Raw genomic sequence first — 22,409 nt, forward strand, 5'->3', positions numbered from 1 at the left:
TAATTGTTTTAGCTTTAAGAAAAGTTACAGTCCCTGGCTACATGTTCAGCTTCTGGGTAAAATACCATGCACTTGCACAATATGCTTTTGCTCCCTCGAAACAAGGCTACTATGTGAACTTATTTCTGTCCTTTCTATGAAGATTCTTGTCAACAAATGAGAATTTATCTTATTAAGTACCACAAACCTGCAAGAAGCTGTCTTTCTGTTCCTTTATTATTAATGAGCTAACAAGACTAGTTGCAGATGGTAATTTTTCTGATTGTTTTACATGATTCAGGAATGGCTGCAGCATAACCAAATATATGTTTTAGCTCTTAGGTTTTGGGTAAAGAATATAGGGAAGAAAACAAGAAGTCTACCTAACCACGCTGTGTGACTGTCCTGTTCCATATCTCCTACTTGTTAGCTCTGTTTTCAAGATTTCGTTCTGAAGTTTGTACATTGCTATCATTGGCCTCATTGCTCTGGCTCTCATTTGACCCTTTTTTGTCATTCTTTTGTACCATATTTTCATCTTAGGAGATAAGAGGTTAATTTTCAAATTTCCTTTAGCGAAGTAGCCTGCAGGATTTATTTGAGCGTTGTTTCTATTTTCCATATTCTGAGTTCAGTAACAACAGGATTAAGAACTTGGAAGTTAAAAACGTAAACGTCTGTCTAATTAAAGGGATTGGCTGTTGGGGTTGTATTTTTCTTTCTCATTAGCATTCTATTCATTCTGTTTTCTTTGCCTATCTCCCTGTTCCCTACGCACTCGGCTTGCAATAAAAGTTGGTTACTGAACGTAAAGAAGTGTGTTAATGCACCTGGGAAAAGCATATACAGGAAGGAATTGAATTTGTTTCTATCTAACCTAGGTAACATGTAGTGGAATGTTTCATTGTTTATCTTTACAGTAGTAATCAAAGCATCCTTTCAACACTCTTAAGGATTATTTAAGAAGAAGATTAAGTAAATGTATTTATTTGTTTGTTTTCAACAGAAAAACAATCTCCCATTCTGAATTTATACCCCTGCAGCCAAGTGATAAGGGCATTTTAATGTTTTCCTGCATCTATCTTTCCATTTTAATGTGTTGCAGGATTAGGGGATAGCTGATGCTGCCATTACGTAAATGTGAGCAAGTAGAGATCCTCATTACAGGGCGAAGTGGATAAAAAGAGTCAGTAACTGAAGGTGATGGAGGTGTTGTGTCTACTGTCCATTAACTCAGTAATAGCACCTCTTCTCCAGATGAGGGGAATCGCAGGGAGCAGCATTTTGCTGCGTTGCAGGAGCAAATCCCTAAAACCTCTGCAGCAGGAGTGTCTGCAAGTAAGGAGATAAACATGTGAAGACAGATTGCAGCAAAGACTTTGGGGGCATCGGAGGTTTTCTGTTCTGCTCTAACTACTAGGTAGAATTACTTGCATCGGCAAGATGTTGAGCATTCTGTTCACAACCCCAGGAATATAAGCTAGGCTGGTAATGCGCATGCGTCTTTTCCAGGATTTGTGAGTTCTTTTGCCATGTAACTCATAGCTGAGTGTTTTTTCAGCACTGAAAATAAAAATGCTCTGCAAAGCATATTGTAGCTATAAAATCAAAGAAACCAAACTGCATCTACTGACACTTCAGGGTTTCATTTGCCTGCCTAATAGGCATAGTGTTTATGGATCATCCAGCAAATGTAAACAAGGTAGTCTCTCAGATGCATACTCACTATTGCTCTTCATTAGAGGGAATGTGTGGTGCTTACAGCTTCAGTATCAGAAGGACGGGAGTTGAAGCTCTTTGCCTTCTATGTTACTTCTGGGACTATTTCTAAAGTAGAAGTTGCTGTCATTCTACCAGAGGACCAGCAAGATTTACTACACAAGTTTGGCCTTCTGACTTCCTTAAGCTTCACAACCAGGAGTCCTGAATATATGTTGCTGCTCCACCGCAAGGAAATTTGTGTCATTAGACTCAGAAGTCAAATAAGCATAAGTCATACAAACACACCCGTGTATTGATTTCAAGTAATTTAAAAATAAATGAAGTTGATAGGTTACCTATCCCTCCTGGTTTTGGCAACACCACCCAAGTTGAAAGCAAAAAAAAAATAAAAATCTGTATGGTCTGTTGCTCCTTTAATTGTACATTATTTACATTTTAGTTGGCCACTGAAGTGTTCTTTATGAGTTTTGGAGTCAAGGGCTGCAACCAGGTTTCAAATGCAACGTACAAATGGATCCCAAAAGGAAGCTATACTTCTGAATGTCTAAAGGCTATCTTCCAGGACGCTTTATTTTAAAAGATGCTAATGTTCACACTGAGGCTTCATAGATTTTCATACATGTAGTATTACTTTGCCTGGGAAAAGGACAATCAAATGGTTAGGTTTTGGTATAATTGTGTTTATCTTCTCAATCTCTTACATTAACCCTCTCATAACTTTGCTTTCCACCTTTTAGAATTCCGTAGATTTGCTGCACAACAGCTTTGTGTATATTTGCCTCATTTATTGGAAAGACCTTTTCTTTCTGAAAAATTTTCAACTTTATATTATTTTTGACTAATAATGTATACCTCACTGAATAGATAAAATGCTATTGATAGAGCAGTATTTTCCAGTTGTTTACTGTGCTCTGTTTCACACACTATTGCCAGGAAATCATGTTTGGGTAGAAGCCATAACACAGAATGCCGTTGTGATGTTAGGCAGTTTTCTTTTTATTCCAAAGTTTCCAGTGTTTGGCTTCATGTGTATGTTCAACATATGGTTGAATGTATCCAACCTGGCTTTGCTTTTATGTCACTGCATGGCCTATTTATGATAGAAATAGAGAGAGTCGCTGCTTCTTTTCAAATTTCTGCTGAAATTCTGATTATTTGGGTTTTTTTTTTAACCAGTGTTTTCTTTATGTTTCATTGTGACTAACTTGAAGTTCTTTGAAATGTTTGCATTAATGGCATTAAAAAAAAAAGTCTGTGATTGATTGACTTGAAACTTCTTACACTGTTTTATTTTCAATAATAACCTTTTTTTTTTTTTTTACAGAGTCTGTGGTAGACGTGTTTGTTACTAAATGCATCTGTACTCGGTATGAGGGAATTCTACTGAAAGTAGTAGTGCAATACCATGAGTTACTTGAAGACTGGTGTTTGGAAAGCAGTGTTCACCTGCCCGATGTGTATAGTTCAGGAGATGTTAAAGCAGTTGAGAAATCAGAAAGCGAGAAGTTGGGTTGCCTAAAGTCATAACAAAATGCCTGACAGTCAAACTGAAATGCAAGGGGGGAAGGCAAAGAGAATTAAGATTTAGCACTTACATAATCCTCTGCATCTTTTGAGTGCTAGAAGTATTAACTATTTAAGCCTCTAGGTAAATTTTTCAGCACAAAAAGAAATACATGCATGTATTATCCTTTTTCTCTCTTAGCAAAACATACAGACCGAAAGACTAAATAACTCACCCAAGGCTACATATCACTGGCAAAACCTGGATATACTTGGCTCCCGGGCCTGTGCTCAGTTTGTGCTGTGTAGCAATAGTATATGTCTTAATGGTGTGTGAGTAGAAATAACTGCACAAAGTCCCTATTTTGATGTAGGCAGCAAACCTTAGATACCATAGAATAACACTGTACAATAAATTTGCAGCAGTAACACAGCTGCTAGTCTCAGCAAACTGCAGTACAGTACATAGACAGTGTTAGCTGTTGTATTGATCCAGGCCACTAAATCTTTAATTATCTTTCATAGTAAAACTTGTCTAAATAAACAGCTCTATTATCGCTACCTGGTATCGCTGCTCTTTGGCAGCAGCAGAGGTTGATACTTGGGTCACCTGCTACTTTTTTGCTATATCCATGGTCTTTGTTTAAAGATTTGGTACTATCAAAAGGAGAAGTAATGTATCTAAAAACTAATTGACTTCTAGACTGTTAGTTCTGGAGCGTTAACATTCTCTACTACTCCTCAAAACAAGTGTGTAATAAGTTATGGCTGTACAAATTTTCCTATCCCTTGAAACTCTCCCGTTTGTTTCAGTATTCTTGTGTTTTGGGTCGCCTAAAGGAGTTGAGGGCTAGTTTGGTACTGTTCTCACTTGTAGGGCTAGTGTGGCAAACTTGGATGTAGTGTTCGTAAGATGGATATGTATTTTTCTGGCACTAGAAGAAAAACAAAGCCTTTGGCTCATGTGATAATAAACAGTGATTGCAGGTGCTGTCCTCTTGAGGTCTTCCACATGTGTGTGGCTGTTTCATCTTCACTGATACGCAGCTGCTGTTAGGTTTCATGATTACAGCCTGATGATTTCTGCCAGTGCTCTGTGTACTCAGTATATCAGGTTTAGATATACTCATGTGCATGTATTTAGCTGCTGGAGAAGGACTTTTTTCAACTGAGAAAACTGAACAAATGTATTAGAGATTTGCACTGACCTGTCAGACGTTTGAAATTTTATTTCCAAACTATGGATGCTCCAGTTGCTGTGATAGAGATTTTTGAGTCCCTAGAACTAGGTATGTTTATACAGCAACAGCTATGCCAAATCTTAATCTCAGCTACACCTATGTGAAAATGGAGATGGTTTTGAATGAGATGTATGGAATCAGGAATAAAATGGCAGAGATGGTGCTGAGACAGATTCAGGAACATGAATAAACAGAGGTTGGGAGCATCTAAGTAGGCACAGTTGTGACATGTCTAAGTCTATCTGTTAAACATGTTGTTAAGAGGTTGAAGTTTTCTTTGTCATTGTTGTATAATCAATTATCTCTTCAGTGCATTACCCTGTGACAGGGCCGTGCCGCTGCTAATTTGTTTTATAGTTAGTGCAGCTCGCAGTCATGCCTTATATACTACAGAATAAAACAAATGTATCTCAGTGGAATAATGGTATGAAGATACAATATTCAACAGGAAACTCTTTAATACTTGACTACAAACCATTATACCACATACCATTATCCTGACATGTTTTATCAGAAGTGAAGATATAATTTAATAACAGAAGTTTTCCTTTCACAGCAAAGGAAAGGGGAAAAAAATCAGTGTTTAAAAAAACCATGGTACCTTGAATAATCAATTCGGGAGAAATATCATAAAATGGAGTAATATTCATGTCTGTCTGTGTCTGAAAATTGAACTATAAAATCCCAAATGATTACAAATAGTCTTTGTGCTTGCCGTCAGTGAAGTCAGCCAGCTGTGTAGATCAACAACCTATGATACTCTTTAACTGCAATGTTTTGTTTAAATAACCCATTTATATTAAAAAATTTCCACTATTCTTCTTTCCAGTGGTTGCTAGCTATGTCCATAGCAACAGATAGTGGTGTCGCAAGTGGAGTTCAATGTGTTGATTATACGATAAACTGCAGAGAGAAGAAAATAGATACTCTGTTAACAAATATCTTGAATGCAGTAAGAGTTTTAGAAGAAGAGGAGACTGGAGAAAATTGACTTATTTTATTCCAAGCCTTTCGTTTCTGTTGTTGACTGAGATATATATTTTGTCTTGAAAGTCTGGATTTTTCTTCAAGTTTGCGAACTGCTGTTGCTGGAGTAACACATCCAGGCACATACCAGTGTGGTTCGGTAAGATAGCACCCAAGAGCTGTGATTTAAGCACACATAGGTTCTTATATCAGCTGTACTAAGTCTTGTTGTTTAAAATGTAATAATAATAAAAAAACCCAAACAACCAACCAAAACAAAAGGACTAAAGTTGTGTGATAATAATTAAGTTGCATTAAATGGGAATTGAAGCTGCTGAAAACCTGGGGGGAGAAAAAGAACATTTTAACATAAGTAGCTCACTTATGAATATTATTCCTTAGTTTCCTACTGTAATTGCTTACTTCTGGATTCGTAGCATTGTCTCTCACTGCAAGCATCTCTTTCATGATCAGTTTTGCAGTGATTATCTTGGGTTTTGTTTTGTGGGTTTTTTTAATCTCTAGACCAGTAATTGCTTGATATGAGCATGATTTTAAATATATATTTGGGATAATTAATCTGAGCATCCTTTCTGGAAGCCTCTATCTCCAAAGACTAGAAAGAAGCTTTTTCCAAGGGCGAACTGCTAAGATTTTTATAACAAGACTCAATATTTGATTCTGCTTAAATCTGAGGTGCTTTTTTGTAACAGTCCTGTACATATACGAAGGCACTTGTGATGACTTTTTTTTGGTTTTTGAGTATTCTCCTGCATGTCACGTTGTCTAGATTACATTTTCAGGGTGGGGGGAGTGGATGGTTCTGGTGTGGGTTTGGGTGGTGGTTATTTTTTTTATTATTCTTGACTGGCCCACATATTTAAATCCGATAGCCAAAACTGAGTGGAGGCCACACTGGGTGAGAAACAGGTTATTTCTTAAATTTTCCAGTGATAGTCCTGTTTGCTCACCCTCTTGTGAGGTTTGCCTGTTTTGCAGTCCGTTATCCCTTCTCAAATACGATGTTTTGAACTTGTTCACTGAACTGGAAACCTCAGTCTTGTGGAGAGGCGTGAACAGGTCTTCCGCATTTGGAATTCTAATTCTGTCCTTCAGAGTCTTTGGGACTGTACCTGCAGATTTAGTAAGTGAAATCTATATTCGGTCAACAAACACCAATGAAGATATTAAATAATGCCAGGCCAAAGTCAGACCCTTTGGGTTTCTACCTGATATAACTTTCCAGTCGGGTAGTGGGTCACTGATGATTTGTCAAATACAGTTTTCCATCCGCTTCTGTTCCAGCCTTACGCTCGCTTTAGACAGAGCAGGTTTTGTGTAATGTGTTCATGGACAAATGTGGGGAACAGTGTCTATAGCTTTACTAAACCAAGACCTTGCAAGCTTCAAAACTAGTGTAGAGAATAGGGAAGCCAAGTTTAAAAAATGGAAATCGTGCTGCTTCCCTCATTTCCTCCTGGAAATATATCTGCTAAACTTGTCAATAGCTAGTCTTCATTTCATGATAGTATTCAACCTCTACCTGGCTATTGGGACTGCCTTGGTTATTCCTGTGTAACCTTGGGATGCTTTCATGACTAGAAGTCCCAGTTGCTTCCCAGAAGAACATATTGCACCATGGCATAGCTAGAGAAGCAATAGTAGAAACTAGCATTGATTGTAAAATCAATGCATTAATTTACGTAGTTATACTTAATATTCAATGGCGGTATAAGTATAAAATTTTTATTAATAGATGGATGATTAGCAGTAACAATATACCTGGAGCCAGAATAATATTTTGTGCAACTGGCATCCAGGTGCAGCTTTTAGTGCTTTGTTGCTATGGACGTGTTGCTCTGTAGCACATACGCTAGTATTTTGCTGTGTGATTGAGCCCTGAAAAACGTGGACTGTTTGTAGAAGATGTATTTAAATAATTTTGATTAATAATTCCCCATCAGAATTGGAAGACACATGGATGGTGAAATGCTCACTCTGTTAAGCCATGTGTGCACTACTCTGAGTCAGGATTTCACTTGAACATCTGTGTTTTTAACTGCAGTGTATCTGTATGTTTTTCTAAAAGGGGAAATCCATGGGGGAAGACTTTCAGTAATTATGTTGTTATTACTCCATAATCTCTTCCTTTTCTATTAACATTGCTGTTACTGTGTGGTGTCTGGCCTGTGGAGAAAGACCAATGCTTGCTGTGTAATGTGGATAAAAGTTTTTAAAAGGGCAACAGAGGTTGTCTAGTAAAAAATATCTTGTAAAGAGGGATTGATATTCATATTAGCTGGAGATAATGTTGGAAAAGAGGCTTTATGAAGGCCTTTGTACTAAGGTATTGCACACTGGTTCATGAGCAGATGGCAGCCTTCTAAGAGAAAGCCTAATCAGGTTATTCTATGATTTTCATTTTATGATGTTTTTATAACCTAGTATTATCTGTTTATTGTGTAATCTGGTAGACTAATAACCTAACAAATGTCTGAATTTGGGGAATTATCTGCTTGTAGAGTAGACTTTGGTATATTCACATAAAAAACATTATTGATGGAAATCCACCTATTTAAGATACTGAAGAGTTCATTTGCAGCATTTTAATAAATAATGCAATTTTCAATGCAGGAAAGAATTATTTAATTCAAAAACGTTGTCTTAAATATCTTAAAAATGGTATCCACTCTGCAAAATTTTCTTCTGAAGGTCTGATTCATGTTCTGCTGATATTAACAGAGTAATTTCCATAAGCTTTAGATCAAATTTAGAGATTATTTGCACCAGATATTTTTACAGTATTTGGACAATTCAGAAGGCTGCCAGTAAAAATTCCGGAGTGTATCTAAGTGCTAAATTCTGGCTGCAGTAAATGGAAGTGGTGAAAACCTCATTAGGTGCCTGTTTACATGTGCAGATACTTAGAACTGGGTATCTAAAATGACTTCTCTCCATCATTGCTACCTTTTCCCATCGATCCAAGCCTTTGGTTAGGCAGCATGCCATAAACGTAGCTTGTAGTTTCAAAGGCCTGACTCGCCTTTGCTTTCAGATCAGTCTGTTCTAGTGTCTGGCTGGTTTTTTTGGTAAAGAAATGCTTGTAGGACATCATAATACTGAATCCACCATTATAACTGCCTACCCCTCGCAGACATGTACGTTGCTGTTTCCATATTGGTTGCTGTTCCCTACAGGCTTCCACTGAGCTCCAGAGAAATTTTAAAAATTCTTCTATTAAAATGTATGATTTAAAATGTTCCTTTCCTCATGCTTAAGGAATCCCGAAGGATCAGTCTGCTTAGTTTACTTGCTGGTTGCTCCCGTCTTGAAAATGTTAGATTGAGTTAAGTTCGATATAGCTTTAAAAAAAACAGTATTTATATTTTTCATGAATTCAGTGCTGGGTATGAACTACTGACAGGTCCACTCAATCTGCTGCTGCAATCTTCCTCAAGTATGCTGGTAAACTGAGCAGCCGGGAATCAGGTTTTCCTTGGAACGTTAGTGTGGTGCTGCTACAATTTAGAAGTTATATTGGACAATGAAAACAAACAATAAACTCAGGAAAAGAGGTCAAACCAATTTTAGGGTGGTCTGTGCAGCTGTTGTGCAAAAAGTGGCTGCAACCCTGGTAAGGGCTGGGGCATGAATCTTCAGATGGTTTAGAAACATTGGAATTAATGAATCCTTAAAACGTAACTAATTGATTTTCCTGATGCACATGGCTCATACTTGATCTAAATAATACTCCCAGAGTTTGCAGCCTTTGAAGGCTTGTGCCTTGTTCTGTACCTGTCTTTAGTTAATGAAGTTGAAACATTCAATTTTTCACAGAATTATTAAGATACCAATAACTCATTTGGGGGTTTCTAATTTAACACTAATCACTATGTAATTGATGACCCCAAAGAGTTCTCTTCGGTAGTTTCTTTCTCTTCTAATTCTTTTTTCTATAGAAATTAACATCAAACTTTTCACACTATTTTGAACATGGAATTTATAATGTTTAGCCCTTCTGCACTGATTGTTTTAGATTCAAATATACTTATATTTATTTAATCTTTAAAATTTACTTACATTCCAATAAATATCTGTGTATTATATTTTTTTTAAATCTTCATTTTCAACAATTTTCTCAATGAATACATTCTAACTTCCTTTGCTTTTTGATTAGTTTATAAGTATAATGGTTTAATTGTCAGATTTTCCAGCCAGTTTAATATGGACAGTAGCAGTGTGCATCTCACCAGTATTCAAGGATCACCTTTAAAACTTTGGGTAGGGGTGCAGCTGGCATCAAAGCAGTTTGAAATATATTTCAGCATTTTCAAATGATCCTTTACTGCTGTTTCCTTTAGAACTAAAGTAGAAATGAATGTAAATGTCATTGTCTTTTAATATTCAATTATTAGCACTTCATTGGAATTTTATCTTTATTTGCTTTATCAAATGTTGTATTAATTGCATTTTATATCCCCACTGTAAATCTATCACAGTGTCTTGATTAATTTTCCAAGTCAATTAAGCTAGTACAGGTTCATAACATAAAGCAAAAAATCATACTGTGATTTTTTTTAGTAGTTTTTATTATAAAACTGTCAATAAAGATAATGTAAACAAGATCTTTAGCTGATGTACAATGACTGATTTCAGAGCTGAAAATATAGCCTTATATATCTTTCAGGAGGTTTCTATTTATTGGTATCTACTGATAGCTTCATAGAATTTTGGTGTTCTTTGTATCCACATTAGAAAATTGAAGTGATATGAATAAAATACGCACAGCCTTTGAACACTATGTTCTCACTGTAATTTTCTATGCCGCCTCCTACATATAAAAACTAGTATGCTACAGCAGAAGGAATGTGTGATTTCCCCTATTGCTTTAAATGCTTTTTCAAAAGCAAAATAGTTGTGAATTATTAATGTTAACCACACCATGCCAAAAGAGGAGGAAGAAATGCAGGAGTGTTCATTATTGATTGATCAGTGCACGAATACTTTGACTTAGCACTGACTCTTTTTGAGGCCTATTGATGTATGAACTTGTTTCATCCTGTATAATAATTTTATATGTTGTTTCAACCTCATGCTCAAGGATATGACTAATAGCACAACTGAACTCAATGGGGCTGCTCATCAAGTAACATAGGTGAAGGTAGGATTTTTTTGCTCCAAGTCTTGCATTCAGATTTCCAAGTTTGTGCCTGTCCCAGTCGGCATTAGTATCACCTCTTCACTCCACAGAGTTTCCCTGAAACTCTACGTGTTCTTTTATTCTTATCTGGTTTTTGAACTTCCTGTGTCCTGTTCAGTTAAGCCCTTAAATTTTTACACGTTGTCTCTAGATTAAACTTTTGTCTTGTATAGTCAAGAAAAGATGTTCTAATACATGTCAAATGCAAAGTAACCAACCCTATTGCAGTGCAAATGGGCAGTGCTGCCTACAAGAGAGTTCATAGAGATATTTGTTATGTAGCAGCCTTAAGCAAGAATAGACTTGTGTTATACAATGCCATTTATTGACTCCTTCAGGCCTACGCCAGTGCTAGCTGCAGGGTTGTGCTTTCCCACCTGCTTTAGATTAAATGAAAACTCTTCCCTCCTTATCTACACACAAATTGTCTGTGTATATCAAATTAGGCTCTAACTTGCCAATGCTCTTGTCTTGCGATAATTAGTGATGCCATAAATACAGAAAGTTTACCTTCTGAGGTTCTGCTGCCTTTGATTTTTACTTTTTTTTTTCGCTAAACTATGTGTTGTTATTCCAAGTGTCATTCTTTAATAGGCTAGCTTTCACTTGTTGAGAAGGTTTTCAGTAAAACTGACTTTGCAGCATACTGACGTTTGCCAAGACTATCGTCAACACATAACGATGCCATTTGCAGGCTATCGGTCTCTGGTGTTATTTGCCATTTCTTCTGTAACTTTTTATTGCTGTTTAATCTGTTCTAGTTTCATATGTTGTAGCTTTCTGCATGTCACCATAAACACCTTACATGATCTAAATGGAGAAAAGGCTTGGAGACATCAAAGATCTTAAGTATTACTTGTGAACATGTTTGAAACCAGGCTGGTTTTGATTTCCTAACATCTTGATTTACATGACCAATGAATATTGTATCAGTCTGTCGAGTTTGAAGTGTTGTATGGTTTTTGCTTAGTGGATACCATTCTTCTGGTTTCAACATGATCTTTCTCTTTCCTGAATAGAGCCATCACACTAGAAAATCAGCTGGTGATCCTTGCAACATCAGTGACCGATGCAGGAGGCTACTATGTCCAGGCAGTCAATGAAAAGAATGGGGAGAACAAGACAAGTCCATTCATTCATCTCAGCGTAGCACGTGAGTATCCCAATTCTGAATAATATGCTGTCATACTGAGGTGGCAGACAATATTCACAAAAGTCTGCCTTAATAAAAATAGCCATGCTAACAAAGGATTGGATCTTTAAAGGAGGTCAACTTTTCCTGGTTTTTTTGGAACACATTGAACATCTTGTGCAATAAGAGGGACCTAAGCATGTGTGCCCTGGGCAAATCACCCTCAAAGACTTTTGTCTGATGGTTTATTTCGTGCAAGGCAGGAACATGATGATATCCCTTGCTGTTTGTTGTGAAATTGTGATCATAATTTCTTTTTAATGCAAGGGCTTGTAATGTCTTGTTTTCCACTGCGCGTAAGTAAACAAGTCACTCTTCTGAGTGCAATTTTATTAATGATTCTATTCCCAGTCTATGGCATTATTTTTACCTGCAGTTGTCACAGGGTCCCAGGGAACATGCATTTCATTGTTTTTACTTATTATTTTACCTTGCACAAATTGTATTAACACCTACCATTACAGAGATATTCCATGAGTAGATTTTACAGAAAAGAGGAGGGAAAAGCAGCAGAGCAATGGGGTCAGAAAGAAGACTGCACACTAAATAAACTGACGTGCATGTTCAGCAAAAATATGCCCATGTAAACTATTGTAAAACATGTAGTAAATGTGTTTGTATGAAAAATTTATATTCTAAACATGTAGAATGGTTTGACTCCTTTTCTGAGGGTGTTTGGTAAAGGTGTTTTTAATGTAGCAGCAAGACAGGGAGTATGTTATTCTGTTGTGTGAATGTAGAGGCTTCTATTTTTGATTGTAGAGATGAGGAAGAGATGACTGGGTAAATTGTTGATGACACTGGCAGCTTTACTGACAGGCTACTCTTATGGCTTGGGCTTCTAGAAGATGCAAGACTCTCATCTCTAGATCAGTTGTCATGACGAGATGCCTGGGATCTCTTGGTCTTGGCTACCATTAGTTTTGAGACAATCCCTATGGCTCGTTTCCTTGCAATAGCAAAACTTGGGAGTCTGGGTTTCTGGGCAGGACATCTGGCAAATTGCTTTTGGAAGTATGCTTATGTTTGTCAGAAGTTCATCAAAAACATTATCTTCCTGTGAAACATTTAATTTCTAAGAAAATAGGATTTTTCTGCTAAAATTCCTAACCAGATTTCAAAGAAAGCTGTTGTTATACAAGGGATGGAAACCCTGTTAGTGGGATCAGGGGTCACTGAGGGCAGAAGCTGTATGGGGTAACAGCAGAAGAGACAAACTTGTATTTTCTTCCAGATATATTTATAAACTAAATGAACTTCTCAGGGGGTTTATGTGTATCTTTCTGAAGTGGAAATAATATTCTAAATCCACTTGTGAATTCTGGCTGTACCGTGGCATGTAGATTGTAAACATTATTATTTCTGACAGTGTAAAGAGGTTTGCTAACACTTTAGTAATTTCATTTTTAAAGCAAATTTGTATTGTTTGTATTATGTGACCAATAATGTACTTCCCAGTTTAATTTCATATCTTAATTAATGCTAGAAATAGTCTGTGATCATGCATGCATAACAAGTGCTATGCAAAGCAGAAGGTAATATGGGCATATGGAAAAGAAAGCGCTTCAGAATGTGTACGGTCTTGATGCTGTGAATGCAAACTCTGTCTGGAATATGAAAAATAGGAAAGATTAAAGGGATAAAAGAAAATAAAGAATGAGGCAAGATGGAAAGCCAAAACCGGATTTGCTTCTTAAAATGAATATTAGCCAAAGAAGTTTTTAAATTGTCATCTTGATATCCAGGTTTGCTAGTGCTGTGTGCGTGTTGGAGGCAGGCACTGGCCATGAGGCATTACGGTGTCTGTAAAGAAAATGAGATTAACATGGTCATTCTGAACTTTGATCTGAGGAAGAAACATATGTGATACATTCAATAGAACTGAATAAACCTTTTGGTCCAGTAACAGAAAATAATCAGGCAAAAATATAGTCCTGAAGCAATATGAAGAGAATGGTTGCAGAAAAATGATGTATTTTGGAAGAGTAATAAAGAATTTCAGCAAATGGTTGAAAATAGATTGTTAAAGGTACACCCAGGTATGAATTGTCACTGTCTGAATTTTATCAGCTGTTAAGAGTGATGACACTTGTCATTTTCTGTTAGGACACGTATAAAATTTAAAAACAGTTTAATCAAAATCAAATAAACCACAAGTAAAGTGGAATGTCCAATCTCTGTGTGAGTAGATTATATATTAATTATTGAGTACAACCTTGCTGCATGACTCAGCATGCATATTGCCACTTTGTTGAGAGCAAAAGGGAAAAAAAACCTACAGATAATTCCCAAGGCAGTCATGCACTGAGAACAGTGTTAGATATGCATACCTTGTTGTTCCTTGAAGGATATCGGTGTCAAGACTTGCTCCAGCCTGTAGGAAAAGCACATTTGCAGAATAAGTCTAACAGCCGAGACAGCTGTAAGCTGTCCTGTTCTGGGCCGAAATACAAGACTGCCAGTATGAGAAAGGTATAGCCCTGAGGTAAGCAGAAATTGAGTTATAGGGCCTTACATCGCAGACTAAAGTCAATGCCTTGAATCGTGGCTAGAAGTAAATAGAGTTTGAGCGACATCTGGAAAATGTACTCAATTGACCTTCAATTAATAACTGTGCTTGATACATGGTGAATAAGAAGATTTAAGTATGTTGAACGTGTTTCAAAAATCTGGTCTAAAAAGCCCAATTGCGATGAGTTCTGTAGTAGAGCTCTGAGTATCAAAAGTAAAGATGTTTTGTTTCTTGTCAGGCTAGCCTATAGCTCATTCGGTGCCAAGTGGCATGAACTCTTCCATCCATCCATTGACCCCTGATGACAAATGTAATGCATGAAAACTTCAGAAGAAAAACTTCTAGCTTGTCAGCATTGCTTCTGCTGTGTTTGGGTTGACTTTTCTCTACATTGAGGTTCGCCAGATGTTGAAAATGTAGGCGTGAGAATGCCTGCGTTTAAGGAAAATTAACAGACCTTTAGGGCATCTTGGTATTTTCAAGTAGGTAGCAAGTACACAGTAATGTGTGACCTTTCATTCCATAAACATGCTTTGCAGGAAAGATGTATTAGCCAATAGATATAGTCACCCTGTGAGAAGATCCAAATGTTGAGCAGTATTTTTCCTTGATAGTAGAGTTCCTAGCTTGGTTAAACACTGGTGTTCTGCATGCCTACACTCTAAAACCATGTGTCTTAATTTGGAAGTCCAGGTCACAACATGAGGTACAGTCCAACTATGCTTGAAAACAATGGTCATTTCTTTCAAGTGGACATGTTTCCGCTGATTTCAAGAAGATTAGATCATCTCTGAGGTGACAGACTCTGGTGAAAGAAAAACGATGTCCAACAGGCAGCATATTGGGAATAACGTCATATATGAAATTAGTATGAGATGTCATAAATTAGTCCTAAATTTAACATGTCTTAAAATCAGTTGAACTGTATAGTAAGCTAATGAAAATCTTGCCTTTTTTTTTTTTTTTTCCCCTCTACAGTATGTCCTAGGTTTCATGTAAATAACACAAAATTTTGGCTAGGAAAATCAGAAAGTCTGAAAGTCAAGAGTTTGGCAACAGAAATAGGAACAAAATTCAGTTTGCTTTTTGACTCAAATACATCACTCCCTGTTGAAAATTCACTATTACTGTTTTGGAGGAGTTCAGTATTAACCCATTGCTGGAACTTCCCAGCTTAACCAGAGAGGTATGAGAGTTAATATATCGCTGAACTTCTGAGATGTAAATATTACTTTTCAATAAAAACGATTAGGAAATCCTCAATAGTCTTTCCTGTTTCCATCTCTTCAACAATAAATTTGATGATGACGTCTTAAATGGATCCTTAATTCTTTAGGCTTTTTCTTTTGTGCCCATTCTCCCACAGAGAGACATACACTGCAGCACAGATGGTCGGTTCTCTGCCTAAAGACTCTGGCTTGTCAGGGGGATAAAGTGACATGCTTTTGATCTTACCAATGTTGGCAGGACACTTAAAGATCGAAGTGTTCATTAAAGTAAGGCCATCATATAACTCGTATTTCCTTGAAAGCCATACTCTTATGTATCAGCTAAATTTCTCTGAAACTGCACCGAACCTCTTACAGTTGTAGAATGGAATTTAACGTGGGGGAAAAAAAAAAACCAACCCAAAACTGATGCATGGTACTTTGCTGTAGGCTGTGCCACTTATGCATGAAGGTGGTTTTTTTGGGAAACAGGGAACAGGGGTGTTAAAAGTTCTTAATGAAACTGTAAGGATTTCTAGTATATAAATCAAGAGTTTAAGAAGTGGTGTTTGAGGGGGGGGGGAAGATTCATAGGGAGCTTTTCATTACTGTAAGGAGCTGGCTGAGATATTTACCCCAGTGTACACAATGCGTGTCCTTGTTACTTTATTACATGATGACATGGCAAGATTCTGGTGCCACTTTAGAAGAATTTTGAAAGGCCCTGCTGAGATTTTTCTATTATTAACTTCAATGCAACGCTGTAGATGTGAGCACCGCTGGCCCAGTCTTAGAAACTTTTAACAGTGAGTACTGCTGTTTCTGAGTTTAGTTGAAGTATTTTATGAAAAATATGAGAAAGTGTCCCCCAGTAAATGATTTAAATGGCAAGTTTGCAAAAAGGTGGGTATGTGTAAGCTGTTCTGACAGCTTAGATATTCCTGCTTCAATTGGTTTTGCAGCGCTAATCATCTGGAACTGCAATTCAGGGCCTTGCTTCTGGACCTTCTTGTTAAGCTGTGAAATGTCACTTCGATAGATTTATTAGTAAATTAGATAGTCTCGAGACCTATTCATAACACTAGGAGATACAGAGTGTTCTGCAGACTGATGTCTTTCTGATGCAGGCTTTGTAAAAACAGAAAACAAGATTGATGAAAATTTTAAAAACCTTGCCAACCAGCATTTCTGAAGAGTTGAAGATAATAAAACCAATTATCATTTAACAAAGATAAATTTTTCCCTTGAGGCAATGCTTAAAAAAAATAGTAAGGAAAAAAAAAAAGAAAAAGTTGCAGACTGAAAATTAAAATCCTGGCTTAGTTGCATTGCAATTAATTTAAAATACAAGGGTGTCATGTTCTTCTGCCCAGCTTCCACTTGCAACAAGAAGAATTTTATTCAGTTATGGCAGACATCGACATGAGGCTAAACAGACCCTGTTTGTCTCTGGTTGGCAACTATTTTGTTCTTCAATTTAATGTTTCAAACATAAATTTTACAGAAGGGAAGAGTCCCATTTCAGACTCACAGGGTACTGATTTTGCACTGAAGGCTTTTATTTGTTTGATTTTTTATTATAAAGAAAGGTTCTCATCATAGCACAAGATGTTTAGGTCACTTTGAGTGATGTAAAAATGAAATATTCTTTACGTTGTTAGGGAAGAAAGTGGGGAAAAAAGTGCCACATCACCTGTCAGTGTATTTGGTAGAATATTACTTTTGACATCCTTCTGTCAGGTTTGTTAAGAAGATAAGTTTTCAGAAGATTCTGAGCAGACATTTGCCACTCTGGAAGAGAGCATTTCACTAACATAATTTTTCATATTAACCATCAAGGTTTGTTCAAGTCAGCAGATGTTGAGGACCCTTCATGGATATGTTTGAAGCATACTGCTGCATGAATTTTTCATAGCCAGTTCCAGCTTTCAGGTGTAGGCGGGGGGGGGAAGCATGGTCTGGCACCCCCAGGGAATAGATATTTCTGTTCTGAGGTCAAATTCACACAAGCTCTATAAATTTGTCAACTTGTTATTAGTTCGTGCCAAGGGACTTTACTTTGCTTAGCCTCTCTGGGTCAGTGCCATTGAGGTGAAATTAGTGCTTTGATGATATTTTTGTTGTGTTTTGGTTTTTTTTTTCCCTTGGTGGGGGAAGGAGGAGGAATATGGGATGAAATGGATTTGAATTTCTGTGCCATGATTGCACATGATTGCCTGAGGTTCTGACCAAATACCGAGGAAGTCCAACACAGCACAGATCAGCCCTCTGTGCGCTGGTTTTAAGTCACTCTTTGAAATAATGATGTTTCTTTCCTTTCCCATCTTCTACATGGTTTTTTCATTGCCTTTGTCAAGCAGAATTTCCAGGAAGGAGATCCTACTGGTTGTGTCCTGTGTGGTTTCATGAGCAAATGTGAGGTCACTTAATAGTCTTTTGTTATCCGAAGTGTTGGTTGGAAGGAGACTGTAGAAGTGTTTGGGATTTAAAACTGAATCTTAAGGATAAATTCTGTGTAAATGCCATGTTTAATACCCTGGTAAAATACTGTCTGTCTGAATGCTTTTTCATCAGTTGTAGCTCCAATCTGCTCTAATACTAAAAGGCATAAATCTTTAAGTGGGGATCTTTACTACTTATTATTTTGAGAATAGAGTACAATTTAACCATGCTTTTGAGATATATATACATATGTATATATTTAAGTCAAATGTATTTTAGTAACAATCATAGTTATAACAAAAAGGACTAAATTGAGTTAAAGATTTGGTTTTGATATATTGAACAAATGTTAGTTTAAGTTTTATCCAGAACTAGACATTTTGATGGAAGCTGATATTCTTAATGGTTTACCCTATTATCTACTGCAAAGGGATACCGTATTGCAGTGCAGAATCATTTCATACGCATTACAAAGAAACAACAGATGATGTTAGGATTTCTCAGCTTTCTTGGACTCTAGATTTCATTGTTGGGTTTTTTGGTGTTTTTTGGAGTGTTTTTGATTATTTTTTTAAAGCTTCATCCAGATTTTTCCATACTTCTCCTTCTTCTCCTTAAAGGAAAACTTTCCTCACTTTAAGTGTGGTGATATAGAGGGAAACCTGTGGTTAAAATGATAGATTGCTAAACTGCAGGAATAATAAAGATGAGCCAAGAAACCTGTGTGGCAGCTTGAGCTTTTCTTTGGCTTTACCCAAATATTCTATCAGTGCTCTTTCTGATAAATAGCAGAAATATTGGTTGGTTTCCAGTTTCTTCTTCCTCTGGACTTATTGCCACACACAGTGCACTTTTGCATCTGCTGCTGCCTCTGTCCCAGGCAACTAGTGTCTCCTCCACTAGTAGTTTTTGCAATGGAAAGATAATAAAATTTCTGTAACATTTTTTTCAATCTTACTATTGAAGAGAACTTAAACAGCCAAAATCACATAAAATATATTTAAATATCTGGCACTTCATTTTCATCATGTTGCATCAACAAATGTAATAAAGCTTTAAATACCTGGTTTACAGAACAAATAGTTCCTCCCTTTTCTCCCAAATACGACAATACGACTCTGTTGCTATGAGGACTCATTGCTAGCTGGTGAAGCTAGGGAAATGCGCCCGAGTTGAGTGTATGTTCCTTCGGCATATGTACATACATTATGCATACTACTCTGAAAAAATGGCAAATGCTAAAGTTTCTATAATCTAGCTTATTTTAACATGACTTCTTGTTACACTTGTCTGTTTATAAGGTTTTGGGGTTTTGTGTCTGTTAGAGATCTGGAATACACACACGCACACACTCACAATCCTGGGTTGTCTCCCAAACCCTTTATTTATATCTGACACATGCAATTAATCTCTCCCTATCTCTAATCACTTTTGCTATTACATTCATTGGAGTGATTTGTATCCTATCTCTGTCACTGCTCTGTAATTGATATGTGGCGATAAGAGATTCTTAGAGGACACAAACAAGGAAAAGAGAAAATTGAATTTACCTTGCAATCATTTTATAGAATGTGGCATACATCAATTATACATGCCATCCAGGAAAATGCCATCTTGAACAAACTGTGATGATTTGTTGGAAGACCAACATAAGAGAAATGCCAGAAAACTTTTCTGGACAGAAAAGTATTGCTACTTCAACAGACAGACTTTTCAATCTCACCAGTTCACCTACAATTTTTTTTAAATAATACTGCAGAATTTACAAAGAAAGTATCATTTTCGATCGATGTTTTTCTTCAGTCAATCTTGTACTAATACTCTGGCATGGAATAAGATGAAAGGAAGCTGTTGAAATAAATACTGTTTTGATCAGACATAAAAAGATGATGTCGGTTACTCAAGATTGAATCATTTTTCCTGAGCAAAAATGGTAAAATTGATACATAGTCCAATTCCAACTTAACCGCATTCTTTCATGAAAATATTTAGTTTCTTTCCTATTTCACTGCAGTGAGAAGTGAACTAGTTTTCTCACTCTTGTTTAAATACTTTGTGCTTGTAGTTAGTTCTAATTGTTGGCATGAGAGTAGTAGCTCCTGTCCATCCTTGTAAGTTTAAGTAGTACTTTGGGATCTTTGAAAATCTTTTTAATACGTACTGATAATATTACAAAAATTAGTATCTAGTATATACATAAATAATATGATAACAGTAATAGAAATAATGAAAGAAGATTTAAGTCAGGCAACATCCAATGTTGGCCACTTCCTGGGACTGTAGGGCTGACAAGCAATCTTTTCCCTAGAACGGTTTATTTCTTTGTCATCCTGTACACCCAACATAAAGTGCACTTTATAAAAACTTCCAGAGGAGACAGAAGTACAGCGATTTGTAGGCATTTGTAAAGGGCTTTGCGTTTCAGTTTTCGTAAGTATCATAATTCTGAAGCTTTAAAAGGAATAGCTGCTGGAGACTCGCATATCGATTTACCCCTTTTGAATGTTACCTTTTGATCTCTTATGAGACCCATTCTGCTGTGCCATACTCCTGGAGTATTCTGAGTAGCTGACTTGAAATCTTTCACTTTGTTTCCCATCTTTACAGAGTTGGATGTATTTAAAGTATAATTTTCATTTATTTAAAGTTGCTAAACCCTACTGAGGGGTGCTTTTTACCAATAAAGTAAGAATCTGTTAACTTACCGAAGGAAACTTTAGCTTAAACATGTTGTTTTAAGAAAAAAAAAAAATACATTTAGAGAAAAACATTTGTGTAATATATAGCTGTGTTAGTTTTGTACTGTTCTGTAATGAGACAGGTTGTCCTGGCTGGTCTGCGAGCAAAAGGGTAAAAAGATACAAAGCCCTTGCTTCAGAAAATAGTGAGGAGCATCTTATTTCTTATGAATTCGATAAACTTGCAGCATTTAATTTTTTTATTCATAGGAGTAAGACTCGCTATTCGATTTAGGAAATAAATAATTTAGGAACTATTTGATGGTGTTCTTTAAACTGTCATTGTATTAGGGAAGCTTGAAATGTCTTATAAACGATATAGATAAGGAATAATAAGTATGCTCAGAACAGATGTTTAATAGAATAACTTTTGCACTTACTCAGTTACTGCAAAAGCCTAAATATATCCTAAAGATTGTATTACACATGCGAACGGTCTGTACGGCAGAACCCCTCCAGCATATTTACAAAAACTAATTTTCATCTCAAGATTTCACAAACATATGGTTGCTTGAGGGTTATCATTTTTAAAACTCTTCATATTAAAGATGTTTTTAATTTTTTCTCAACATACATCACAGAACAGGAAAATTGAATAAGGATAGAAACCCCTCACATGTCTGTGTCATCGTTCTGCCAGATAGACGTGATTTGTCTAAGTAATTCCGAAAGTGCAGACAATAGCCTGTGTATGAACAAAAATGAAAAAGTGGTGATTACAACTGCAGCCAAAGCATTGGAGAGTCATGCAAAATTCAAGGTCATCTGTAAAACTTTAAAAATTCTTCTTTGTATAGACACATCACGATAAAGTATTTGATTTGATTGTTACACTCGTTTTGTTCAGTAGACAAGATGAATGTTACTTATTTATACTCTATCCTACTAGGTTGTGTTGTTTTTTTTTTTTAAATCGGCTAACCAATTTTTTGTTCCAAATTTTGACAAAACCAGTTTAGTATTGGAAACATTTTAGATTTTAGTAAGGACTTTCTATGAATTTTAAAGTAATATAGAATAATTGGACCTTCCTACCTCATCCTTATTTGTAATAGGAAGAGAAATTCAGACTTGATTGTAACCTGGGTTGCTTCACCTGACATACATAAAAGTTGCATCGATTTCTTGTCCACTTGGTTGTACCGTGGGAGCTGTAAATTGCCAATCCAGGATGTTTGTTATCCTTCGTTTTTGTACTGCTCGGTTTCACATATTGTCATTTGCATCTGGGGTGTAGTTAGGCATCGGAGTAATCTAAGTTGAGGTTTGTTGTTGGTTTTCCCTACATGCCCTACAGACTGTGCTGTAAATTGATAGAAATGCTGATTTCTTTTCACGTGCAGTCTATTGTCTACACTTTTAAGTCCCTTAAAAATAATCCATAATCCAAAGCTCTGCCTTTTTTATGGCAGATAAATCATTTTAGCTACAGAATGTGGGAACAAAGTTACAACTCCTATAATCTGGGAGAACATCATTGTTAAATAGTGTATCTCTAAAGGACTGTAAGCTTTCTGTGATAAAAATGAAGGAATATAGCAGCCAGGAAGGTGCACACAATGTCCTAGTCTCTAGGGCTCTGTTTCTGCAAAATTGTTATTAAATTTTGTCCAGCTATGTTTGCTGTTAAATATGTTTACAAGCTGAGAACAAGTAGCTTACTGCTGTTGTGTGTAGGGAAAACACTGCAGAGGACAGGCTATTTG

At 36.4% G+C, this 22,409-nt stretch overlaps 1 protein-coding gene across 1 annotated transcript in view; it reads left to right on the top strand.

Moving 5' to 3' along the window:
* LOC104168986 (protein sidekick-1) overlaps nucleotides 1-22,409 on the top strand; it is a gene marked incomplete at both ends in the record, with an annotated part of 245,870 nt that overhangs the window by 69,384 nt on the left and 154,077 nt on the right. The window contains one exon of the mRNA XM_009709783.1: nucleotides 11,631-11,764. Coding sequence (XP_009708085.1) covers nucleotides 11,631-11,764 — 134 coding nt within the window. The remainder of the gene's footprint in view (nucleotides 1-11,630; nucleotides 11,765-22,409) is intronic.

This window comes from Cariama cristata, unplaced genomic scaffold (assembly GCF_000690535.1).
Source record: "Cariama cristata isolate BGI_N322 unplaced genomic scaffold, ASM69053v1 scaffold1961, whole genome shotgun sequence".
NCBI classification, from domain to species: Eukaryota; Metazoa; Chordata; class Aves; order Cariamiformes; family Cariamidae; genus Cariama; species Cariama cristata.